This window comes from Bos indicus, chromosome X (assembly GCF_029378745.1).
Source record: "Bos indicus isolate NIAB-ARS_2022 breed Sahiwal x Tharparkar chromosome X, NIAB-ARS_B.indTharparkar_mat_pri_1.0, whole genome shotgun sequence".
NCBI lineage: Eukaryota > Metazoa > Chordata > Mammalia > Artiodactyla > Bovidae > Bos > Bos indicus.
Window position 1 is genome coordinate 129,834,361 of NC_091789.1, and position 12,613 is coordinate 129,846,973.

The window sequence follows — 12,613 nt, forward strand, 5'->3', positions numbered from 1 at the left end:
AAACATTTACTTTCTGTGCTGAGTTGTTTGGTTTATCACAGCCTGTTTTGTCTCACAGTTAAGAGTGAGAGTAAAGGTGTACTTTGCTTAAGCTAAGACAGATGCTCACATCAGGGCGAATACATACAGCTAAACTCCTTCTACTAGAGGCTTGTCACATTTTGGTAATTCTAATCACAGCATTGTGTTTTAATCTGAGAAATGATTTCCTTCGCTCAAGAGCTGCAAATAAAAGTCCAAGAAATGAATAGCTGTTTTGTGTTTAAAGATAAAGTATTTACATACTCTGTGTGTATGTGTGCGTGCACACACACGCACTATATAAAATCAGTGTGCACAACTGAAGCTCCTAATATATGCTACGGTCATTGTGTGATATCTCTTCATACAGAAGACATATGTAGTATTTATATATGTGGCATATCTTATTCAAATACATTTTATATATTTATATATAAAATGTGTGAATATATACTGTATAATACAGAGAGAAATGTACTGTATTTCTCTTCAAACATTCAAACAATATGTATACATAATATGTTATAAACACATAAAATATATATATACAACATGAACTTATTACATAATATATCACATTACATATAATATAGGTAATGTGATATATAATATATATTATACACCCAGATTATACACACACACACACACACACACACACACACAGATATATACACAAAATGACTAGTAGGTTGATGTGCAATTTATTTTACTGGTGAGGAAGAGAAATGTTAGTGTTGTTGCACCAGTCAGTGCAGAGAAGGGGCTAGAATCCCTCCCTTAGGTTCCATCTACATTTTGATTCATGGCTGGTGAAATAGTCTAGGTGAAATGCAGGGTTTCCTTGACAATGACTATGAATCTGCTTGCATCATGAACTACTGCAAATCCATCTAGTCAACACTACCTGGCCCCAGCAATGACTTTCGGAGATGTTAATCCAAATGCAACAACCAACTAGGTGTCCCTCCTTCTGTTTGTTTGTTTGTTTTTTTTTTAAACCAGCTCAGTGTCCTTGATTTCAGCTGCCATACCTTCATGGAATTGGCCACCCCTTATTCCCTAGACTAGCTGGCAAAACCATCCAGAGGATTCCCAGGAGACCTGGGTCAGAGACGAATACCTTTGCATTCCTCTGCCTGATTGTTCTCTGCCTCCCTGGACCTGTGCCCCTAGTCCCATTCTTGCCATCCTCTGTGGTTAAGGATAGACCAATAAAACATGTCTGATCCATCCCCTCAGACCTATTTCTCCCAATCCACCTTGCATTGTAGTATGACTGGTGGAAGATAAGAATAAAAAGATGAGAACTAGACACAAAATAACACAGTATCCTTTTAAATTAGTCCCACAGTGATCATAGAGCATTACAAAAAGGATATTCAGGGACAAAAACACTTTGAAAATAGTATATGGAATTACTCTCTTATTTCAAATCAGATGTAAGCAACAATGGGAACAACAAAACACCTATAAATCAGTTTTTTTTTTCTAGACACCGTGGAGCCTGTTAGTAATTTATACCTAAGCAGAGTATTTCCACAGCATTCTTAACATACTTTTACTCCTCATGTAGACTGTCATATTGTTGCAAGTAATGAACGTATACCATAATGTAGGAGGTTGAATCATAAGAAATGACTGCTTTTGGAGATCAAAAATAGCCACATATTGGCACCAATTTCGTAGGTGAAGACTGGTTGAATATTGACAATTTTGTATTTGCTTTGAACTTTATTATTATCTGGCTGATTTATTCCCCCACATTTCTCATGACTTTAGTCATCAGGCAAGCACAACTTTGCAAGTTTGCTTAAATTTAGAGCCAAGATAATTAAGAGTTCCAGTTTCTTGGAACTAAATTTCTTGCACTGGACCTTTTACCTCTTTGTAAGCCTGAGCTCCGTATACTTCATCACATTCCAGTTGGCAGCAAATAAAAACAATTTCTCAGAGAACTGAACCTTATCTTCTGGTTTCTGTTAAATACAGATAATCTTAGGATGTATACCTGAAGGAAGCCAAACGTCCTTGCTATTGGTCTCTTCCTAGCATTTAATCACATCCTTGCTTCTTTCCTATCCTTGAATTTGAATGGCCTGGCTGGATAATTTAGAAGGAAGAGGGAACCTTGGATCTGACATTAGACCTTCTCAAAATCCCAAACATTTTAAAGGACTTGAAGAACATTTTTCTTGAAGAATATTTTTCATCTCATCTGATCTTTGAGGCTCTTATATCTTAATAAATGCAAAGCTACCCTTATAAATTAGATTGCCACATATAAACTAATATTCAAAATACCTTTCACCACGACTTCAATTTTCCCCTTTTAGCTGTACAGAATGTACATGAAACACCAAACCTACCAGATGAAGAAGGAAGAAACCTTCCTTCTGTTCCCTTCTATATTCCCCAATATTCCATTCCTTTGCTGATTTGTGTCTGATCAGCAAAGCTGTGGAAATATTAAGCCTGTAAGGAGAGCTGGCATGTACAAAACCTGTGCCAATTTCTTAAATCATACCCAACTGCCGGGCAATGTTGTAAATCCTCATCCTTTAAAGGAAATTCCATAATGGATTAACATGATGAGTGTCAAATGTTTACAAATGGCAGTTCAAGTACCTCGATGCCTGGTGTTAATATGGTTTGGAAAGAAACGATATTACTTTACACACAAAGGGTGTGGATGAAATAAGCTCCTCTCCAAAGTATAATAACTAAAAAATGTCAATGAGCATTTATGATACTGTAGACCTTTAAGAATTTCAGCTCTAAATAAACTGATCTGACTCATGAACAGGGGTTTTGGCAGAAGTAGGGCTGTCTAATATGCCTGACACTGATTAAAAACATTCTAAATCCTGATGTATCTATGCTTACATCATTGCCCAAATGATTCATCTGTGTAGGATATATTCTTATTGCCAGAGATGTCACGTATCGTCTTGGCTACAAACACACAGTCACATCCCATTATGGTGAACTCTCAGAGTTTATCCAAATCCTTTCCTATTCTGGAATTTTGTCAGGTTAATACGGTTTGACACACGTGGTCTTAAAATTTTCCATTCTAAATCTGCTGCCATTTTGGCATTTGGCTGGGTCTGGCCTTAAGTGACCGGCATCACACTGAGAATGTTTAGTTTGTTGAATTTTAAATCTATAATTGTGTATCACATTATAGACCTATTGTCGGCCAAGGAAATTTCGTCTGGAAAGGACTAAGAGATTTTTTTCTAAGACACCTTTCCTTCTAAAAGAAGCCATATATTTTTTAGTTTTATTTGACTGTATATTAATACCACAGAAAATCAAGAAGTTTTGCTTAAATCTTCTTAGTTTAAGCATAACCATTTGATGCTATAGACGGGCAAATTTAGAAACTGGACAAGTTTAGTGAGTCACACACTGCAAAACCCTTAGCACCGCATTTCTTCTTGGTCATTTGAAGTATTTATTGGCATTTTAGGACTGGTTATCAAAAAAACAGAATTAAACATTGGTCCTGAACACAACATTTATGAACGTGCTCTTGCTTAGATTTCATTTTACAATCAAATCTGAGAACGATGAGTTTATCTGAGAAATACAGAAGGGCAGCCATCCTAAATCCAGGTGCTGCTGGCTTTACGAGCGTATTAAGCATCCATTACGTGGTGCAAAGTATTTATTGCAAATGGGCCTCAGCTACTAAAACACGTCGCTTCCTTTCATGTTGTGACTAAGTAATTTGAGATCTCTTTGAGCTGAAAATGTACAGAAAGGTTGTCTACTGACTGTCAGCAGGGAAAACTGCCATCAAATCAATGCATGTGACATTCCTCACAAATTACAAACAAGGGTTTTTTGGGCACTGCAGCGCTTGGTCTCTTTCGCTACAGATGCTAGGTTTTTCTGAGTTGAATTCATGTGAAATTCACTGATACTAGGTCTTGGTGGAGTTGTGGCACTACTCTTTATGAATTTGTCTTTTAAAAATGCTCCCTGGCTAACAGCATCTTTCCATCTCTTCTATCCCTCCCCATACCAGTACTGTCTGGTGTATTCCTTTTTGCATTGAGTTTTGCTTACAATATTTAAAACTTATTTAAAAAGGACAAAAATCAATTTTAAGAGATTTGAAATACTGTGATTTCTTTTACTTAATAAAATTCAAGATGTTTTGAATATTTAATTTCATTTTTACTTACAATGAAATATTTTTAGTGAAATTAATGGGAAGAAGTTTTGAATGTTACTGTTGTGTTTTGCTTAAAAATTAATTTTAAGGTGGTGCACTGGGACGACCCAGAGGGATGGTGTGGGGAGGGAGGAGGGAGGAGGGTTCAGGATGGGGAACACAAGTATGCCTGTGGCGGATTCATTTTGATATTTGGCAAAACTAATACAATTATGTAAAGTTTAAAAATAAAATAAAATTTAAAAAAATTTAATTTTAAGAAGCTCTAAATATTGTAGTTTTACTGAATGCAATTAGTTTTTAGGAAGTTTTAAATATTGTACCCTTCTTTGAGCTCATGAGAATTACTTAAGAGTGTCAAAAACCAGGAATGATATTTCTTTTTCTAGCCCTAACATCTTTTTTCCTCACTTAAGAACCTGTCTCCCTTCAGTTTCCTGTGAACCCTTATCCCTGTTTATCTTCCTCCCACAGAAACAATCACAGCAAAAAAACATTGTATTTTTAAAATGAAAAGCTAAATAAAAAAAAACAAAACACCCCAAGCATGTGACTAATCATGAGCAAAACATCTTAATTTAAATCTTGACTCAACCCACAGCTCTCTCAGTCTCCACACAGTGCCCCACTTTTCCACAAAAGCTACTAGTATATGTTTATTGCTTGGGTCTCAGATCCTGCAGCTGCTGCTGCTGCTGCTAAGTCACTTCAGTCGTGTCCGACTCTGTGCGACCCCATAGATGGCAGCCCACCAGGCTCCGCCATCCTTGGGATTCTCCGGGCAAAGAACACTGAAGTAGGTTGCCATTTCCTTCTCCAATGCATGAAAATGAAAAGTGAAAATGGAGTCGCTCAGTTGTGTCAGACTCTTAGTGACCCCATGGACTGCAGCCTACCAGGCTCCTCCATCCATGGGATTTTCCAGGCAAGAGTACTGGAGTGGGTTGCCATTGCCTTCTCTGCAGTTCCTGCAGAGCATGGAGTAAAAGTGAAAGTGAAAGTCGCTCTTTGTTGTGTCCAACTCTTTGTGACCCCATGGACTGTAGCCTGCCAGGCTTCTCCATCCATGGAATTCTCCAGGCCAGAATATTGGAATGGGTAGCCATTCCCTTCTTGAGGGAATCTTCCCAACCCAGGGATCAAACCCAGGTTTCCTGCATTGCAGGCTGATTCTTTACTGGCTGAGCCACCAGGGAAGCCCAAGAATACTGGAGTGGGTAGCCTATCCCTTCTCCAGATCTTCCCGACCCAGGGATTGAACCAAGGTCTCCTGCATTGCAGGTGAATTCTTTACCAGTTGAGCTACCAGAGAAGAGCATGGAGGGCAGCACATAATTCTGTGGCCCCACCAGCCCCTGCATATTATCATTTAACCATCATGCAGCTAAGATGGCCTGAGTAAATTCCTTTTTTTCCTACTACCTCTAAACAGGGCATCAGGCATACTAATGAACTCAATCACAGTTATTTCTCAGCCAGTGAGAAATGCCACTTCATTTGTCATGTCAGTATCTGATTCCAAATGACATTTTAATTTTTCTAAAGGAATTGATGAGAAGTTGCCAAAGAAGAGGGAGAAGCTAAGTGTTTGGGTCCTTGGCTCATGAGAAACTCGGTACCAGGCTTGCTGGACCTCTGCCATCATCAATATCAGATGGACAGAGCAACTGACGTTATATTATGAGCACTATGGCTTTACATATACCAGAATCTCCATGAGGAAATTTCTGCAGCCCCCAAGAGACTACATAATAGGATTCATTTTAAAATATTCTCCTGAGTTCATAGCAAAGACAAGAAAAAGTTACCTTCCTATTTATGTCTCACTTGTTGCCTTCAGAGTTCTTGTCTACTGACCATATCCTTCCGTGTGATGTTCGCGTCCACCCTGCCCACTGGATAGGGAAACCATGGGCTGGTGGACACTGTTGGTGCCCCACTCGTGGCCCTCCAAGCCCTCATTCTTGAGCTCACAGAAGCCTTCTTACTCCAAACACTGGTAACCTGAGAGATTTCTCCAGCTTCATGAATGTGATCAGTCTTCCCCGGGAAGTGCTGGGGAGTTAATGACCCAGGGGAGAACCCTCAGTGAATCATACAGAGGGTTTCTGGGTCCATACTGCAGCTTAAAGAGTCATCACCCCTCAAGGACACCTCTGAGGTCTCTCGAAGGTCCCCGGTGAGACTGAACCACAGATGCCCACAGTGGTAACCTGCTGATTAACATAACCCCGGATTGTCTTCCTTCCCTGTCTCATGTCCCTGCTTCCAGGTTGTGGTCTCCCAGGCTAACCTCCCCAATAAACTATTTGTATCCAGATCCTTGTCTCAGGGTCTGCTCCTGGGGAAGCCCGACCTAAAACACTGGTGCACAGAGATTAATATCTGCTGAATTTAAATTAATATCTACAGCTACTTCATGGAGGGCCAGGGCTAGAAGTCAGGGCTTTGGGCTTCCAGCATATCAACCAGATACGGTTACTTCTTGAGACCCAGCACCACCTTACAGAATTGGTCTCAGGGCTTCTGGACTAAAAGAAGATGCTATAAATGAAACAAAATTGTTAGACAGCTGCTCTTGGCCTTTCAGGAACCCTGTCACCACCATAAGAAGAAGGAAATAGAAGGGAAAAAAAAGGACAGTAATTACCTAGCATGACGAAAGGGACTCCCAGGAAGGTGGAATTGTATTTCCCACCAGTCAGATTGATGATCCCAGCCGCGGTGAGGGTGGCGAGGCTTATGGTCACCAGCCCAAGCAGGCCCAGCCAGGGTTTGCTGCGGACGCAGTCTTGCATGGAGCAGCAGAGGATGGCCATGGTGACCACCAGGATCAGGCTGGTGACCAGGTAACGTTCCGATACACGGCTGGTCTTCTGGAAGTCTTCCCTCAGCGAGGAGGATGTGTAAGGGTACATTTTGACTTTGCTGTTAGATTTCTGGAACAGTCGGACAGTGTCACAGAAGCTGGACTCCCACCTCTCCGCCACCATGTCATTGAGACTGTTGATGGACTGCAGGTAGTAGGTGAGCTGGACGGCCTCTGCGGATTTCACTCGATCCTTGCTGTGCACAGTGACGCCTCCCAGCTGGTGCCCATTATAAACTGCCCTCCCATCTTTTAAGTGAGTGATCGGGTACGTGATAGCAAAATTGGTCCGGTTGGTGGCCCGAGCATTCTTTAGCTCCTCTAGGACATGCACGATGTCGTCCACAATGCAAGTCTTATCGTTATTCAGGATACAGATGTGAGCAAATGTGTAATTAAATCCAGGCCTTGGAACCTGGATCCTGGTTACAGCAGCATGCAACTATGGGGAAAAAAATGAAAGTCAGTGTTGATGACCAAAAATAAGACATTCCTAACTGACAGCTCTGTGGATCCAAAGGTCTCTATTTTTTTGTAGGGGAAGGGAAAGGGAGTCACTCATGCCATCTCCAAGCTAAAGAGTTCAAATGAAATGTTAGGACCTTACATCAGAACTGAGTAGTAAGGATGTAGGACACCCATCTGACTCGAGGGCCTCCTAGCGTGGTCCCTGGACCAGCAGCATCAGCACCACCTGGGGACTTGTCAGAAATGAAAATTCCCAGGCCCCATCTCAGACCTGGTAAGTCACACTCTCTGGGGTGGGGCCTAGGAATCTGGGTTTTCACAAACCCTCCAAGGGAGGCCGATACAGCTAAAGTTGGATGTTGTGTTCTTTAAGTGTGATTCAGTGGGTCTGTAACTATCTGAGAATCTCAACAGGTCTACCATTCAGTCTCCTCCTTCAAAATATAATGGCAAAAGTGAACTAAAGCACAAGTCCAAGCACAGAGGTCCTATGTAGGCCCATCACTTGTGGCTGATTTGGAGGGCAGTGAAGTGATTTCCCCATTCGGTGCAATCACTCAGGCATATAAGACAAGCAGTTCACCTTGAGGATCCTTAGTCCTGCTTCTACAGGAAGGGGGCTGTAGCTGCAGAGGTTGGCTGGGGTACAGGGCAGTTGTGCTAAGGAAGTGCAGGAGGATTTATTCTCTGAAGCTTGCCCTAAGTCAAATTTGCCATGCCCTGGTTCTGTATGCCTGTGATCCAGGTGCCCATGGGAATACAGACACTCACGTAACATCACCTACTACATACCCGACACAGTTCCATGCCCTTCATACAGATTATGTCATTTAATCCTTACAAGAAACTGCAGTAGGTACAAGTACCCACCTTGTGTTACAAATGAGGAAACTAAGGCACAGACAGGCCAAGTCACCTGCCCAAAGTCACACAGAGCTGGGCTGTCCCAGGCAGTCTGGCTCCAGCACTTGTCCTCCTAGCTCCTCGCCAGACACCTCCAGGTTGGCAATGCCAACAGCTGGATAAATCCTGATTTGGGGCTTTCACCACCCCACCCCTAAGAAATTACAAGTGCTCCATCAAGTTCAGATATGTAAGAACATGTGTATTCTGTGGTCTAAGGTGAGAAAGTAAGGCCTTCTCCCTGTGAAATGAGGCCAGTTTCCAAAATGAGGCCAGTGGTGGCCATATGAATTACATGAGCACACCTAGGACCGTGCAGAGCATAGAGCACTCTCCTGAGTAGAGCTGGCCACTGTTCCACACCTGGTGAGTGGAGAACACTCCCCACAGAAAGGGAATGAAAGTCTCACACCCAGACTTGCCATACTGGTGCTGCACCATTGTGATTCATAACCTTCTGAGTGTCTCCATGACCCCGATAGATTTGCTTTGAAATCTGCTGTAGCTGGTTTATTTGCTAAGACATTTTGCTGTGCATGCCTGTGCCAGGATGAATGGGATATTGATTATGGTTTTAGAAAATGTCTGAGGGGCACCAGCTGTCAAAGTCCTTTAGTTTGTGCAGAGCATGAGTTGTTAATCCTAATTCTCAGTGGCTCCTCCCTCACATCTCCTCATAGGCCACAACCCTGAGGTTCAGGAAACACTTCACTGTATTACATTTGGCTGAAATATTCTGAGTCCTTTCCTACACACACACACACTCACACACACATGCAGAGTTGATGTCCCAGAGATACCTAGGAGACTGTTTTCACCAAACTCTAACCATATGCTAAATTTTTGTTTTGATGCTTTGGGATTGATGAGGAGCAGAATGACTTGAATGGTTTTAAACATTGAGTGTGTTTAGACACACCAAGAGTGTGTTCTAAGCTTGGTCCAGTGAGTTTTGATTAAAAGAACTCCTAACTAAAAAAGAAAATTCCAAAATATGAAAGGTTACTGTGGAGGAGGGAAGAACCAAGAGGAGTTTAGTGACAAGAGAGTTAAAAGAAAGACTTTGGGGGAAAGATTCAGAATAGGCTAGAAAAGGAGTGGTATTGAAAGCATGCATATGTGTAATATTTAGTGCATTGTTTGTTCCCATGAACGGTCTAATAAATCTCCCTTGGAGTGATTACTAAATATGTCAAGAGAAAAAGATTGCCAAATAAGATGGTGTTAAGCCACAGGGCTGAACCCAATTATAGCAAGGGGATATTTTCCATCCATTCTCTGATGCGACCATGCCATGCTGGGTGGGGAGTTGTAAACCATTTAGTGATCTGGCAGCCCTGTAGATCTACTGCTGGGACCCTTGAGACCACAGACCAAAGAAAGCAGACATGCTGTTAACCCCTGTACCACCAGCACATAGGAGGGAGGCTTGGAAAGTGAGAACCTCAGTGAAGTTAGAGAGGGGAGGTTTCTTAACTCTCAGTACCAGAGCTGCTGCGGGATTCACCTGCTTTGAATTTCTGAAGGTCAGGTGGGTAGAACATGTGTCACTCTCGCTTCTCAGTGGCAGGGAGATGCTGGGTGACAAAGCAGCCAGAGATGGGGTATTTGCTGAAGCCACCCACCTGGCAGGGGGAGTCTGCATGATTCTCCTGGGGGTAAAAGGGGAGTGGATAGTGAGCGGCTTGGGAAAGGAGAGTGGAGATTCCCTCCTGGGACTTCTGGAGTGGGTGTGGCTCTTCAGGGAGCCATGGGCAGACACACTGCACATGCTACTTGGACTTCTTCCTGTATAGCGTTTTAGAATGCCCAGATTTACTTTCCTAAAGGAGCCCCACTCAGGACAGCAGACACATTAGTAGATGATCTTAGTCCATTTACAGGGTAAAATGGAAACCAGAGATCACAGCTATGTGTTGTCGTCATTGGTCTATACTTACTTTAAATTTCTGTACTGGAAAAGAAAAGCAAGATGAAAATGATGACAAGTTAGTTTACAGTGACTTCATCTTAGCCTTTAAATAAATTTTTGCTCTTAGGGGCAGAAGGGGGAAAGAAAGATAGGAAAACATCAAAGTGTGATAGTGAAATGGTTACCAACACACCTCAGTCTACAGAATGGACAGTCTCAATTGCTGCAAGCTTATTATTAGTTACAGACCCTTGGAAAAGAAAAGGAGAGGGAAACATCGTGAAGTAATAGTCCTGACCCTTAATATAGTCTGGATCTGTCATGTGGCTCAACATAGAATCCATGTTTCTATAACTCTATAGATTTTTAGATTATTCACTCAACACACATTCAATAAGTACTCATCAAATCTACTGTATTGTCAATAATAGGATAAATTCCATGAATTTAGGGTGCTCACACTTACATATGGAAAATCACATAAAAGATCTGGTGTCCAAAACAAGGGAATGATCCTAACAGTAGACAATGCTGAGCACTCTAGCAAAGCATAATCCAGTGTCAGTCTTGATCACAATATGTTTATTGTATTTGCTGCCAAAGAGGCCAGTGTTTGTACATGTGTGTGCTCAGTTGCATCTGACTCTTGTGATCCTATGAACTGTAGCCCACTGGGCTCCTCTGTCCATGGGATTTCCCAGGGAAGAATAGTGGAGTGGGTTGCCATTTTCTTCTTCAGGGGATCTTCCCAACCCAGGGTCAAACCCATATATACTGCATTTGCAGGCGGATTCTTTAGCACTGAGCCACCTGGGAAGCCCCTCAAAGAGGCCAGACTGAATGTTAAATTGAGATTCATTCTAAGGCTCTGTTTAAATTGTTATATTCTTTGCTCTCATTACCCTTCAGGTTAAGAATGATGATAGTAATAGTAACTAGTCTGCTTAGTACTCTCTATACAGTTTTCAATTTTATTCAATACAAGACCCTATGGAAATGGTTAAATCATTATTTCCATGTTATAATTGGAACAACTGAGGCCTAGAGAATCTAGACCAGGACAGCTTTAGAACTTCAGTAAGGATGAAGAGGATGTGGAGAAGAATGAAGAATTGTCTGCCCACCTGGTTTACGTGACCAGCCTTGATGTGACTGAGCTGTGGGGCAGCTGCACCTGGGTTTATGGGGTCCATTGAGAGAGACCAGAAATAATCCAAAGAGCCAACTTCATGTTTAGGCAGCAACGGAACATGCTGATGTGAACAAGTAACGAAGGATGGGTTTGAACTTACTGACTTTGCTTATTCTCCATCCAGCCTCTTCAGTTGCCAAAGAAAACTTTTAAAACAGACTTACCAAGCAAAGAGACTGTGGGGCATAATGGAATTCAGTAATAAGTTTTGAGTTGAAATCTGGCTTTTGCTGCTGAGATAGGAATGTCAGAGACCCTAGGAATGTCACTCTACTTCATATCTCAGATTTTTCAGTAAAAAACGGAGGTTGGTCCCACTAATCTCTGAGGACAGACCATTTGGTTCTAACATGACATAATTCTAAGATGAGTGACATCCACAAAGTATACAATCAGATCCTCAGCAAGAGAAAGTTAACTCCATAAATATCAATTTGAGATTTATTACAGCTGCTTGAAGTATGCTTTTTCAACACACTGAAGTACTTTTTAGGTCAATGACAGATCTGATAGTAGATGAAACCCAGAAAGAAAACCACATGGTAGGGAAAAATAGGTTTACTGGAGAGAAAAAAAACAAAAAGATTCCCTCCTCTGAGTGATTTCCCGGGCTGGGGAGGCACTCACTCTTATAATCCCCTTCTGCCAGAGCCTGGGACAAAGCCAGTGTGGGCTGCTGGGCACGACAGGCCAGAGTCTCATTTCCTCTCTGCCTCTCCTTGGCACAGGCAGATCTTCCTCAGAAGACAGCAGGGGCACCTTGTCGAGGAGAGTACAGAGGGATCCAGGAGGAAGTGTCTGCTCCTGAGTGGTAATTAACATAGGAAAAATACCTGTGGGTTCAGAAGAGCTCTTCCAACACCTTCCAGCTTTTTTTGTATTTGTTTCATGTTGAAAAGGGGGGACAGATAAAGGTGGAAGGCCATCCTGCCAGGCAGGGCAATTAACACCCTCTGCTATCCCCCAGAAAGCTCAGCTGCATTGAGGCTGTGAGGAGGGTGCAGGTCCCCAGGGGTATCAGTCTGGTGACACCACCTTTATGGGCTGCCTTCCTTTCCCTATCTT

The 12,613-nt window shown here is 42.2% G+C and overlaps 1 protein-coding gene across 1 annotated transcript in view; it reads right to left on the minus strand.

The window, feature by feature from the left end:
- Window positions 1-12,613, minus strand: part of PTCHD1 (patched domain containing 1) — a 59,009-nt gene that overhangs the window by 12,358 nt on the left and 34,038 nt on the right. The window contains exon 2 of the mRNA XM_070784845.1: window positions 6,855-7,515. Within this exon, the coding sequence (XP_070640946.1) occupies window positions 6,855-7,515 (661 nt within the window). The remainder of the gene's footprint in view (window positions 1-6,854; window positions 7,516-12,613) is intronic.